Genomic DNA, 14,732 nt, shown 5'->3' on the forward strand with positions numbered 1-14,732 from the left:
CATACGGATAGACCCATCGTCACCACCAACTTCTCAATTCCGAATCTAAGTACTTACAATTATGGCACTGCCTGAAATCAATTGAACCCGAAGCTAGAAATTTATATTAGAAGAGGTTAAAGCATAAATGAAAAATATATTAAGATAGAGGGTCAAAGTTTGAATAAAAAAAAAAAAAAAAATTAAGATTGAAGATTAAATTAATAAATAAAAATAAAATTAGTATCAGTAGTAACAAAAAATAATCAAAATAATTGTAATTTTTAATGTATTTCAATTTTCAACTCAAACACCTATCAAAATGAATTTTGATGTTTTGCATTGGTTGTGCTGCATCAGCTTTTATTGCGTTAAAAACTCTTTCACATTGCTCTTGGCGACCGGAGACCATTGCTTATGCCTAATTTTTTTACAAACAAATTTAGGTCGTTGCTTATGGTAGATTTGGACTAAGGTTTTGATATAAAATGATTTTTGTTATGGTAGGGATAAGGCTTAGCCTTTTTTTTTTTTCTTTTCCCCCTGCAAGAGCAAGCTTAATTATTTTGGCTCAAATATACATTGACCTATATATATATATATAGTACATTAAATAAAATTTTCAAAAGAAACGAGGCAATGGCCAATACCTATCCTCCTCTCCCTCCGTCTCTGTACACGTGAGAATGGTTCAAACGAGGCTGATACTAACAGGAAAGGAAATGGTGTCTAGTATGAGTCGTAGACCTGTAGTGTAAACGTTCACCGGGATAAACAAAGAATGCTTTTATGCTTTTAAAAATAATCAAACCATTTTACCAAAAAAAAAAAAAAGAAATATTTTATATTCGATAGGATATATTTATACCGTTAAAGATTTCCAAATGCAACCAATTATACGTTAGCATCAAACAAGTCTTCAAAAAATGACCAATACATATCTCGGAGGTGAGGCTAAAATTGCACTTAAACATGCATTGCGTGAGGCTTATTTGGCTACAACCACGTGGATACAATGGGGATAGCAGTAAATTTGCCCACCATTGCTCCAACTTTTATCATGAGATCGGAAGTCGGAACCCTTTCATTTAGAATTCTTAGGTAATAATATCCTAAGCTGATGTTGTATGATCTAAAAAGCCCTAGATGTGTACCTTGCCACATTGTCCAATATCGCTCTTTAAAATTCCACTGCAACAAAATATTTCATGTTAAAAGTAAAGTAAATTTGACACCAACAGCTAAAAGAAGGAAGAAGGAAGAAGAAAGATGAATATGTTTGTCCGCCCTCGACAGAACTAGCTGTCTTTTACATATAGAGGCCTTCTGGCACCCCTTCTTTCTTTTTGAACATCACCTTCTCCTTGGCTTTCTTGAAGTCTACGTGTGTTACCTGCAGCAAATCAAGTCAAATCAAATCATGTCCAACAATTAAAGTGAGCTAATCCCAGGAAGACGCAATAAATCAATCCGCTGATGTGTGATGATGCAGACCCGAAAATGTCAACGATAAGGCAATAAATCAATCAACGATAACGCATACTTTGTGGAGACTAATGCCCAGAAAACGGCATACCATATGAGTTAGAAAATAGAAGCTAGGCAGCTATTCAAACTCCAGAAATTCATGAGAAAAAGAAAAGAAAAAATGATGATTTTAAAATGCATGCGCTCATGTCTGCAAGAGTTGCTACTTTACATTCGTAGATCCATCACCCTACCCTCCAAGCAGGTATTGAAGCACACGCTGCAAAATCTAGTGTACACCGTGAATGTGAAATGAAATTGACATTAAATAGAATCAGCCTGGCAGGCAATGACAAGTTCCACATCATTTTTTTATTGGGTTGGAGGGAGCAGAGAGGTCCAGAACAAGTTGATTTTCAAGTATGTAAGTGTTAGGACAAAGAAGAAAATAATGTATATGTGTCACCTTCATACGGCGCTCTCTTAAAGCAAGCAAGCCAGCCTCGGTACAAATTGCTTTGATATCAGCCCCAGAAAATTCATCTTTAGTCATCACAAACTCTTCTAAGTTGACATCATCTGCCAATGTCATTCTTGATGTGTGTATCTGCATTCCCAAAATCAAACACATCGCGATAAGACTATATATTCACAATGGTAGTCCATTTCTACACGTATTTTACCCAAAGTACCTGGAAAATGCGCCTCCTTGTTTTTATGTCAGGCAGAGGGAACTCAATCTTCCTGTCAATTCGACCAGGACGCAGCAAGGCGGGATCAAGACTTTCAATTCTATTTGTAGCAAGAATTACTTTGACATCTCCTCTTGAATCAAAACCATCTAACTGGTTCAGCAATTCCAGCATAGTCCGCTGAATCTCACGTTCACCACCTGAATGTGCATCATACCTGGGAAACATAGATAAGTAACAATGAGATCAAAAGGGTTGCATACGAGATATATGACAGTGCTATATTAACTAGAGTACCTTTTTGTGCCTACTGCATCAATCTCATCAATGAAGACAATTGATGGTGAAAGGTCATCCGCAACTCGAAAGAGTTCCCTGACTAATTTAGGCCCATCACCCAAGTATTTCTGAATTAATTCACTTCCGACCACACGCAAGAAAGTTGCTGCTGTTGAGTTAGCCACTGCCTGAAATACAATATAAGAGAATAATCAGTCCCCAAGCAACATCTAAAACGGGTCAACATGCAGGAAAATCCATGGTGACTGAATTCCATGCAGATAGTCAACGTGCACGTTTTATATGTTGATTGAATACCATGGAGAAAGGGATATTCCAGCACAATCTGAAAGCAAGAGCCAAACTGACTATCCAACATGTAGATGGCAATACTCACAAACAAAGTCTACTTATGGGGCGTTTGGATGGGGGTAATCTTTTAGGGTTCTTGAGAATCCTAAAATACTACCTCGTTTGGTTACACTTAAGTGGAGGGAATCCACATTCCCAATTGAATGTATATTACCTCCCAAACCTATTTTGCTGGGAATGTGGATTCCCTTCTAAAGAGATGGGAATCCATATTCCCAAGGGAATGTAGATTACCTCCCAACCCTCTTTTGCTGGGAATGTGGATTCCCTTCTAGAGAGGTTGGAATGTGGATACCCCTTGCCTTGGGAATGTTTACGTTTTTCTTAAATGACAAGAATGCCCAAATTGAGCTCTCTCATGCGCACTAACTCTCTCCCTCTCCCTTGAGCACACTAACACTGAACTCGACCCAGTTACTGAATATTGCCAGTTGAACTGAAACTATATTCAGATCCCTCAAGACTAAACAGAGCTTACAAGCTGGGAAGGATTCATCTTTGCCTTCAATGAGGACTGTACTTGTTCCTTTGTCACTCAAAGAACCCCCACTATCTCTCTGTTTTTCACCGTTCTCTTTTGAAATTCTGGTGTACCAACTTTCTAGCAAGCTGAAAAACTAAAGCTGTAGCTTTGTTCTGATAGAACCTTGAATGCGAAGCAGTAAATTTTTTCACATCCAACCTCAACAAGATTAAGCCTCTTGCGTTGTGCATGCCATATATATAAAAACTTACTCCAATAAATGAAATTTATAAGATAAAGGTCTAGACATGTTTCTTTTTGTTGGTAGTAAAACGTGCCAATTGTAAGGAAAATTTGGACAAAACGTATATAAGGATATTTTGGAAAGAATAAACAATTCCTACAAGATGCCTAGGAATAAACCAAACATATGAATCTCATATTCCCAAGAATCTTATCATATTCATAATTCTTAAACGTGGGAATAGTCACATTTCTGGGAATCTAGATTCTCAGGCATCATTTTCCTAAGAATGTAGATGCTGGAGGGAATGTTAGATTCCATGATCAAAAGTGCAATTCAATCACAGGCTACAAAAAATAGTAGCACCCCCCCCCCCCCCCCCCCCCCAAAAAAAAAAAAAAAAAAAGTTATACTCCCTGAAAAGATATTGATACCTAAACTTGATGAGTCTTGGTACATTGAACTTTGAAACCCCATGGAAAAGAATAATATAACTTGCACCTGAACTTAATTCTTTTTTCTGTCCCCCTCATAACAATAACTTTCTTAAAACACCACCGACTAAATTCATTGTGCACAACATCATACATATAGTTACTAAAACCAATACATAATGATGAAATTAATGCCAATAAAGGAGATCTATCCTACAAATGACATTTAGCATGGAGGAAAAAGGTGTGCTGAAGCTTGTAACCTAAGCTCATCAAGCCCTATGGGGGGACAAAAATAAATCACAAACACAACCACAACCACAACCACAAACTTTTTTTTTGATAAGTCACAACCACAACCACAAACTTAAAATATATAACATAAATATGCACCTTGGCAAGCAAAGTTTTCCCTGTCCCAGGCTCCCCATATAGTATGACTCCTTTGGGGGGTTTGATACCAATATCTTCATACAATTCAGGATGAGTAAGAGGAAGTTCCACTGCTTCTTTGATTTCCTGAATCTGGGCATCTAACCCACCTATGTCAGCATACGACTCCAGTGGAGCCTTCTCAACTTTCATCACAGACACCATGGGATCAACCTCATCTTGAAGAAGCCCAACCACAGAAAGGACCTGAACAGAGCGTAAACAACACAAATTAGCATTCAAAATTTCATGGGAGACGTAATTGATGGGTATTTAAACCTGCTGGAAATTAAATTGACCCCAGGAACTTCCACATGGGTTAGTAGAGTTATAATTCAAATTGAGATCATCCTTTAAGGAATATCAAATAGTGGGTGAGGTCGTTATTTGATAACTCCCCACTAATTTGGATTATAATAGGACTTCACTATTTTGAGTTGCTAAATTTCTCTCTACTAGAACTTCTCCCTTCTTCAGACTCTAGTAGAGAGATTCTATGTTGTTTTTAAAAAGACTGAATGTACGTTTTAGAAGATTACTCAAAAATATTAAGAAAAATATTGTTCCTATCTCTACATCCATAATTTCTACGGTAATCATCACTGGCCCTAGAATTTGAAGTGTGAAAATTCTAAAGGAGACTCTAGTAGCCTCCTATGTGACGAAGAAGAGCTCTAGTTCTGTGATATCATGCATTGGACGTGGGTTGCAAGACAGGCAATGAATCCAAGCTGTGGAAGATTCGCTTGGATTGAAGTATATTAAATAACCCTCATTTAACATTAGTAGGTTATGCTTGTTTTTGCCCTTATGAATGTGTTTATATGATCTCTAATATGCTAGAATGGGTCTATGAGCATGAAAGGAATAATATACCATATTTTTTAAAACTCAGTTTGAATTGGAGTTGGGCTGAATTTGTTACATAATTCTATCTCTTAAAATGTCAGTAACATGATCCTAAAATATGGTAAAGTTTTGTGGCTTGTATAGGGAGTATTGAGCGCAAGATGTATGGACACATGTACGCATATTTTTAACTTGTGAATTATGATATGTTAAAATCCTCCTTAAATTTTGTTCGAAATCAGTTAGATGTGATGTTCTGACTTACAAAGTGGGAGATGATTACTAGCTTTGGGAAATTTGCAATCTTGTTATGTGGTAAGGAATTTCATGTTCTTGTAGTTGTTGACCTTACCAAGGGAGAGAAACTAAATGGGACCGACTTTGACATGTGGCATAGGAAAATCTAAGATCTGCTTAATGAACAGCTATAGAAACCTTGACCCATAGCATGACCCAACGGTCCCAACCTAAAAATGGGAATACAACCCAACATCGCAGTGACATTGAAGCCTATCAGACTTGGGTTAAGAAAGATCAGTGTGCGCATCTTACTAGGCTTTAGGGCTGGCAATTTTAAATACAACCAACAAATCCGACACAAATCCAACATGAAATTAGCATATTAGAGTTTTGTATAATTGAGTTTGGGTCAATTCGAATCGACCCGAATTAACTCGTTTCATAAATAGGTCAATCCCGGGTCAACTCGCTTAATCCATAGGTGACCCGCATAAATTAAATTAGATTTTTTTTACATTTAAAAAACAAAAAACTAAAAGGCTAAAGTTATATATATATATATATATATATATATATATATATATATACAAGTTGAAACTGGTAAAACATATCGTGTTTGAATCAACCCAACACGACCTGTTTATCAGATGGGTTATGCTGGGTGGGTCATGTCAACCCAACACGGCATGTTTATTAAACAAGTTAGGCGGGTCATATCGTGTCATCCGCTTATTCAAATGGGTGGTGTTAGGGTTTAGGAGTTTGACCCGATTAATTAAATGGGCCGTGTTCGGGTTGACCCATGAGTCAACCCGAAACACAAACATATCCAATTTTAAATACAACCAACGAATCCGACACAAATTCAACATGAAATTAGCATATTAGAGTTTTGTATAATTGAGTTTGGGTCAATTCGAATCGACCCGAATTAACTCGTTTAATAAATAGGTCAATCCCGAGTCAACTCGCTTAATCCATAGGTGACCCACATAAATTAAATTAGATTTTGTTTACATTTAAAAAACAAAACACTGAAAGGCTAAAGTTCATATAAATTAATTTTGATATAAAATTCATATATATATATATATATATATATATATATATATATATATATATATATATATATATACAAGTTGAAACTGGTCAAACATATCGTGTTTGAATCAACCCAACACGACCTGTTTATCAGATGGGTTATGCTGGGTGGGTCATGTCAACCCAACACGGCATGTTTATTAAACAAGTTAGGCGGGTCATGTCGTGTCATCCGCTTATTCAAATGGGTCATGTTAGGGTTTAGGAGTTTGACCCGGTTAACTAAATGGGCCGTGTTCGGGTTGACCCATGAGTCAACCCGAAACACAAACATAAATTGCAAGCCTACTATGCTTAGCAACATGCACGATGATCTCATTAGGGAGTTTGAGAACCACACAATTGCCCAAGAATCCAAGATATGTGGAGCCTGCTGAAAATTGACTATGGAGGGACACCAGGAACTAGGTTTTGCGCTCTTACTTTGAAGTTCAAGCAGTATGTCATGGACCCTAAGCATACAATGGCTGAGCATCTAAGAACGATCTCCGCCATAATTCAGGACCTAAAGCCTACTGGTAATAATCTCAATGATGAGCAACATGTTACAGTTGTGATACGCTCTTTGCCCGAACCAACTTTTTTGTTTTTTTTTTTTGTTGGGGGGGGGGAAATGAAGCTCGTTCTAACACAACCATGATATTAAAACTTTTGTTGATATATCTTGACATGGAGCTAGAGGCGAAGCATTTGCAGGCGCATTGTGCAACTTTCCTTGTTGCCTAAGCTAGGCATTGAAGTCTAAGTGCAAGACACATGGGAGATCTGTTGGACAAAAAACCATGAGCCAAGAGATGGAAAGATAGCAAAGCGTTGCAGAGGTAAGTGCACTGGCAAGAAAGACAAGTCCAAGATGAAATGCTATATAACTATGGAAAGGTGGGTCACTTCACTTGTGAGTCCACTAAGCCAAAGAATGTATCCACTAAACACAACTCTCTCATTACTCATATTTTTTCACATGTTTTTATTGCTCACTCAATCCCTGAATGGATTGTAAACACAAGAGCAACTAAATGTAGCTCGAGATTGAGTTGAGTTCATAGATTACAAAAGACACTACGTTATATTGGGTAGTGAGTCTCAAGAAGAAGTGCTTGGAGTTGAAATCTACCACCTCAAGATGTATCAAGGACGCTCGTTGCTTCTTCATGATGTGCTTTATGCACAAAGTGTTCAATGTAATCTATTTTCAGCTATTACCATGCTAGAACTTAGTTTTAGTTTTTATTGTGATGGCCCTTAGTTGGACTTCTATTTGAATAAGGCTTGTATGGACATGCTTTCTTTCAAATGGTTTCTTTATGTTAGATTTGGATAATTCTTGTTTTTCCTTTATGGCTTATAATGATGATATTGTTTCTAATTCTTTGAAATGGCATGCTAGACTAGGATACATAGGAAAAGATAGAATGGTTAGACTAGCTAGAGAAGGCCTACTGGGGTCTCTCGCTAATGTAAGCCTACCTGTGTGTGAGCCTTATTTAGCTAGGAAAACTTGTAGGAAACCTTTTGGAAAGGCACCCTAGGGCATCTTATCCTTTAGAGCTAGTCCAATGTGACATTTGCAGACCCACGAATGTAATGGCGCGCCATGGCGCCTCCTATTTTCTCAACTTTTATAGACAGTCACGGTTCAGTTTCATTTATTTGATCTCCCATCGCTTTGAAGCATTGAACTACTTCAAGAGCTTTATAACAGAGGTTGAAAATCAGAAAGAAAGGAATTTAAAAATTCTGCAAACTGATTGTGGGCAAAAATATTTGTCTAATCAGTTTCAGGCACTGTGTGAGGAAAAAAGGGTATGTTGACAGTTAACCATTCCTAGCACTCCAGAATTGTACCTTATTAGAAATGATTAGATCGATGATGGCACAAACTAACCTCCCAATATCATTTTGGGGGGATGTTATTTTACATCATCAATTGTGTGCCTTCTAAGTTAGTTCCCACAATCCCATATGAATTATGGAATGACACAAAACCAAATTTGGAGCATATGCAGCCTTGGGGTTGTGGGGGATATATTCACAACACTTCCCAAAAGTATGGAAAACTTGGCCCTAGAGCAAATAAACATATATTTATAAGATATTCAAAAAGCTCAAAGAGTTATGTAATGTGTGGTGAACATCCCAATGGAGGAATTACTGAGATAAAGACACATGATGTCATATTGATCGAGAATGATTTTCCTAGCATTGATGAGAATCTCAATTTCATCCTGAAATTGCCAAAGATAGTGGGAGTGACTTACCTCTTAGTGACGGTACGGTGAGAGTAACTCACAAGGTTCTCAATTAAATAGAAGCAAACGCGGAATCATTCTCTATCGTCATTTCAAGATTGAAGGGGCAGTCTTTCATGTGTGCTTTGTGTGACCTTGATGAGCCTGCTTCTTATGAGGAAGCATTAACGTGACCTGCTTCAAATGAGTGGTTGGCTACTTTGAGAGATGAGATGAGTTCCATGGCAAGGAACCAATTCTGGGACTTAGTTGAACTTCTGCCTGGGCGTAAGACCATTGGAAACAAATGGATCTTGAAAATCAAACGCAAGGCAAATGGATCAGTTGAAAAGTATAAGCTTGTCTCGTGGTGAAGGGCTATACCCAAAGGGAAGGTGTAGATTATGAAGAGAAATTCTCCCTGGCGGTGAGATCTACCTCTATTCGCCTCATTTTAGCTATAGTTTCACATTTAGATTTTGAACTTTTTCAAATAGATGTGAAGCTATCATTTCTCAATGGAAAACTAGACAAGGCGCTCTATATGGATCAACCTGTTGGTTTTGAGGTTTAGGGACAAGAGTGGAAAGTATGCCGTCTTAAATGTTCCATTTATGGCCTTCAACAATCGTCTAGACAGTGGTACCAGATTTCATCAAACCATTACTTCGATTGGTTTCGAAATGTTGGAGGGTGACCATTATGTGTATGTCACGTATGGAGAAGAGTTTTCTGACTCTATCTTTGTATGTAGATGACCTTATATTAGCTGAAAATTATATGGAGATGATTTTTGCCACCAAATGGTGGTTGTCCTCTACTTTTGAGATGGACATAGGAGAAGTAAATTATGTGCTCGAAGTTAAGATCCTGAGAGATCAATCTAGAAAACTTCTTGGCTTGTCTCAAGAGACTTACATCAAGAAGGTTTTAGAGCAATTTCGTATGCACAATTCCAAACCCATACACTCCAATCGAGAAGGGATGTGCATTGAGCTTTTACCATTGCCCTAAAAATGATGAAGAACAGAAAGAAATGGTTAAGATTCCCTATGCGAGTGCGGTTGGAAGTCTGATGTACGCTATGTTGTGTACAAGACTAGACATCTGCTTTGTAGTTGTTATGATCAGACGTTATTAGAGTAAAGCAAGACCTGGTCATTGGCAAGCAGTTAAGAGGATTTTCCGATACCTTTGTGGGGCATCGAGTCTCATTATTTGCTATTAAGGTGGGGATTTAAGATTAAAAGGATATAGTGATCCTGGCTGGGTCAGCGATAGAGATGAGACTAAATCCACTATGGGTTACACATTTATACTTAGTGGCGAGGCTGTTTCTTGGTGCAGTAAGAAACAATCATGCATTGCTTTGTCCACGATGGAGTCAGAGTATGTTGCTTGTTTAGTAGCTACAAGAGGCTGTTTGGTTGCTTGTTCAGTAGCTACAAGAGGTTGTTTGGTTGAGGAGATTCTTTTAGCGCCTAGGGGTTACGACTCTTGTAGATGATGCCGTTAAGATATATAATGACAGTATAGCAAGTTTGGCATATGCCAAGGATCCCAAATACGATGGCAAGACCAACACATAGGCATTCGGTTTCATTACATTTGTGATGTTGTTGCGCGAGGTGAGGTGATCCCACAACATATCTCTACTATAAGGATGGTAATTGATCCTCTTACCAAGGCTTCTGCTAAATGTTTTTCGGACTCATGTAAGGAGCCTGGAACTTTGTAGGATTTGATGTGTTGTCTTGAGGATACCTTACTGGACATTTGCAATAATTAGTATCTTTTGCATTAATGAAATTTTTCATTTTACTTCATTTTGTGATTTGGTTGATATTGTATGTAGAGCACACATTATCAACGCATCATAAGGCTAAGATCAATCCACTCACATGAATGATCACCCCAGCACTTGAATAGCAAGTAGGATGAGACAAAATGATTATTTTGCCAATTAGAAAGTGAGCAAGTAATTATCTTGGCACTTCAGGCACGTGCAAGATAAATTATTGGAATGTGGCCTTAGTTTGGTTAAGATGAGACTTATAAGAGTAGCACATGAAGTTTTTTCACAACTTCATAAAGCCTAAATAAAGCCGAATGTGAGATCTTAGACAGGCACTCGACAAGCGATTGTGCTAAGAAACTCAAGTTAGGGCGCCTTTATGGAGACTAGACTAAGATTCATACAACGTTTGAGTGTGACAAGCCCAATTGAATGGGAGCTCCATAGTAGCATACATTTCATATTGTATGTGCTATAGACGACCAATAAAGAAAGTGACTGGATGGATCCCTGCTCTATCACTATGTGAGCCCTAATGGACCAAAAGGATTGTCTATTCTATGCCCTTTGAACCTGGAACTATGTCATGAAGTAGATACTCGATGTCGCTACCATAGCACGTTATATTAGGACCATGATTAATACGGTCCCATGGAGCATGTCTAGGAAAGCGGTCAAGTCTAAACGAGTTGATGTGAGTGTTTAGGGTAGACTGTTTGAAGCACACCTTTATTTTATGGCGCTCATAGCTCAAGCGAATACGTCATTTTTATTGTTGATATAATCATGAGCACATTTGATGGTACATGGTTGAGCATTGGTTTGAGATGTAAACTCATGAGGGATGGACGAGATAAAATGAGTGATGTGCTATGTTAGTTAGATGGTGAGTTAACATAGCACTCTTGCCCTATGCCTTCTTGTTACGTCGCACACTTTATTTTTTGAATGAGGAGATGATTGGATGAGAGATCAAGAGGAGACAGTTTATGAAAATGCACCCAATGTGGGTGTGAGATGGAAATTAAATTGGCACACGGAGCAACCACAGGGGTTAGCAGAGTTATAATTCAAATTGAGATAATCTTTCAAGGATTATCAAATAGTAGGTGAGGTGGTTATTTGATAACTCCCCACTAATTTGGATTAAAACCACTATTTTGAGTTGCTAAATTTCTCTCTTCTTAGGACTCTCGTAGAAAAGTTCTACGTTTTAGAAGAGCACTCAAAAAAATTAGAAAAATATTGTTCCTCTCTCTACATCCATAATATCTAAGGTAATCATCACTAGCCCTAGATTTCGAAGTGTAGAAATTCTAAGGAGACTCTAGTAGAGTCCTAGGTGACGAAGAAGAGCTCTAGTTCGTGAGATCGTGCATGAAGATCCGCTTAAATTGAGGTATATTGAATAATCCTCATTTAACAAAACATGTATTCCTCCTTTATTATTATTATTCCAGTGTCTTTCAATTTCTCGTCTGGTTGTGATTACCATAGAAGTCTAAATTAAATGTTTTATATATAGGGTTTAACCTTTCAATAACCACCGTAAATATATTTTGATCCTTTAAGAGTTGGCCAAACCCACAGTCCTTAAATTCCAATATCAACTTCTAAAGCCAATTTGAAACTAAAAAAAAAAAAAATCAGCAACAAAAGCAAACCTTGTTGTGCATAAGAATGGCGCATCCGGGCTCCAGCTGATCCTTATCCACAAACGAGAGGATCCCGACGTAGTACTCGGGCCCAACCGAGGACGAGACAATGGCGTGATTCTCGTCGATGAGTTCCTCGAGATTGCCGACGCTCATGGGGGTGCCACGGAGATCGTCAACCTTGGAGCGGTCCTCCTCGTTCTTCTCCTCGTGGGGCTTGAGCCTCTCCTGGTTGGCCACGAACTCCTCCTCCATCAGGAGATAGTCTTTGATGCGCTCCAGCTTCAGGAGGCGGAGCTTGCACTTGGTCAGAGGAGTCACGTTGGGGAGCCGGCCCGCCGCCTCAGGGCCCTTTTGCTTGCGCTGCTTGCGGCCCACGCGGGAGGGAGGCGCCGCCGGCTCGTATTTCTTCTCCTTTTTTTTGCCGTCGTCGTGTTTGCGGTCGCCGCCCGGGCGATTCAGCCCGCCAGATGGAGCCTGACCCATTTTCTTCAAGGTTTTCTGAGAGAGAGAGTGTGTGTAAAGGGTGTTGCTTGAGGGAGGGGATTTTAGTGTGTTTTTATAGAGTGCGTGTGTTAAAGGCCAAAGGGGGGTTGCTTGAGGGAGGGGATTAGTTTTTTCTTCTTTTCTTTCTTTCTTTTTTATTTATTTTATTTTATTTTATTTTTTTCCTCCTTCTTGGGTGGGCATTTTTGAGTTGTTCGGTGGCGGGAATCTTTGGTAATTTGGACATTCTCTTGCAAATTGAGATATGATTTTTTTTTGTCATTTTAATATAACCTTTTACCACCTTATTCATTTAGTAAGGTGATTGCCTAGCTAGATTTAAGATTTGTTTTTTAAATAAAAAATAAAAGTAAAAACTGCCACGTGAGCAAAAATGATAAAAAATTATGTCTTATGGTGACAATGTATCATATCTCTGCGAAATTATCAACCATAGAAGACCTTCTCAATGGTTTAAGCAGATTTTTTTTTTTTTTTGCCAAATCATTCTTCATGTTAAACGTTTACGATAAATTATATTTGAATAAAAATTTTCTTTAAATTGGGTATCCTCCGACTTAATCTATAAAAATGACATATGTTACTTTTTTTTTAATAGCATATGAAATACACAATTTTTTTTAATAAAATTTATCTAACTTTGTCAATGTTATTAATAATAATAATAATAATAATGTATTTTTCACATGCTTAAAGGATCAATTTTATAGATTGAATTAGAGAAAGTTGTTCCAACACAATTTGATGGAAAACTTTGTCTGTTATACTTTATCTTGGAACTATCGCTCATTTTATTTGTAAATCGTTACAACACAATCTTTAAATAAAAATTTTAATTTCATTTTAATCCCTCCATCAAATTTTATGTTAAATTTTTATTGAAATTTCAATTATATCCTTCAATCTAATAAATAAAAAGAAGTAATGTTATAAACTATAATTTTATCCTGCAACTATTACACAATACTAGATTGGTTGTCACTGTCACGTTAACATTGTGAGATAAAAATATAGAATATAACATTATTCAATATAAAATGTCGCATAGGTCACACACGTGCTGTTTTAGTCTTTTCTCATCCATAATTGAGCATCCGAATCAATATTCAATCAACAATTTCGTAGTACAAGATTGTTAACTAATATTAATATAATAGAAAATAATTCTTTGTTTTATACTTTCTCCGACTCTTTTGCCACCGCGGGCTTTATGCAATTGAATGGATCATATTGGATCATAAATATCCCTTTAACACAACATAAGTCATCGAAAGGATCTTGGAGACCCACCAAAGCACGAAAAGATGAGATCTTCCAAAAAATAGATTCCTATTTGAAAGTACAATCACATGGATAAGCTCACACTAACCTGCTAATTTATGAAAATCAGGATCTTTCAGAAAATGAATTATTATTCGAACGTGGAATTGCATGGATAAGCTCACACCAACCCATCATTTTGGGATCCAATTCAAAATTTTCCTCAGGAATGTAATAATATCTATTCATACAAATGTTAAAAGAAAAGTTATCTATTGATTCAAATGTTGTACCTACAACATAGAAATAGAGAAAGATGAAAAAAATAGAAGATTTCACATAGTACATGTGATCTAAAAATCAACTAATATGTCTGTTCTTTGGCAAGGCCCAAATGGTGGGCTAACAAAGCTTTCTCCAACCCAACAACATGTCATACTCACAACCTAATTTTTCAAAAGATGACTATTAAAAACCCCATTTTTATCACACAACTATTCCACAACGTTGATGTGGCTGTCTCAACTAATCCTTAAATAAATCATTGTTAAAAAAACATACAACAAATCCTTGCCGATTATGACTTAAGAATGCCCAAATTAGAGCATATAAAATTTTGGTTTTTCAAAACACTTAGAATTTTGAAATTTATGAATATCTTCCGAACGGTCATAGTGTGCATGCAACAATAAAACGTCCAAAACTTATAAAAAAAACATGGGGGAACTTGTATAA

The 14,732-nt window shown here is 37.2% G+C and overlaps 1 protein-coding gene across 1 annotated transcript; it reads right to left on the reverse strand.

Moving 5' to 3' along the window:
- Window positions 1-1,142: 1,142 nt before the first annotated feature.
- LOC133870944 (26S proteasome regulatory subunit 4 homolog B-like) lies at window positions 1,143-12,783 on the reverse strand. The gene is made up of 6 exons (XM_062308243.1): window positions 12,240-12,783; window positions 4,324-4,569; window positions 2,436-2,605; window positions 2,139-2,355; window positions 1,913-2,053; window positions 1,143-1,372 (listed from the first exon to the last, which is right to left on the reverse strand). Exons 1-6 carry the CDS (start codon window positions 12,714-12,716, stop codon window positions 1,289-1,291), a joined length of 1,335 nt encoding a protein of 444 aa, XP_062164227.1. The 5' UTR covers window positions 12,717-12,783; the 3' UTR covers window positions 1,143-1,288.
- Window positions 12,784-14,732: the final 1,949 nt, after the last annotated feature.

This window comes from Alnus glutinosa, chromosome 6 (genome assembly GCF_958979055.1).
Source record: "Alnus glutinosa chromosome 6, dhAlnGlut1.1, whole genome shotgun sequence".
NCBI classification, from domain to species: Eukaryota; Viridiplantae; Streptophyta; class Magnoliopsida; order Fagales; family Betulaceae; genus Alnus; species Alnus glutinosa.

Bases quoted from the DNA above. Each gene is read 5' to 3' on its own strand.
- LOC133870944 (XM_062308243.1), bottom strand. From the start codon at position 12,716: ATGGGTCAGGCTCCATCTGGCGGGCTGAATCGCCCGGGCGGCGACCGC. The intron at 4,570-12,239 runs GTTTGCTTTTGT...CGCTCTGTTCAG, and splicing joins CCATTCTTATGCACAACAAG to GTCCTTTCTGTGGTTGGGCT. The intron at 2,606-4,323 runs GTGCATATTTAT...ATTGTATTTCAG, and splicing joins GGAAAACTTTGCTTGCCAAG to GCAGTGGCTAACTCAACAGC.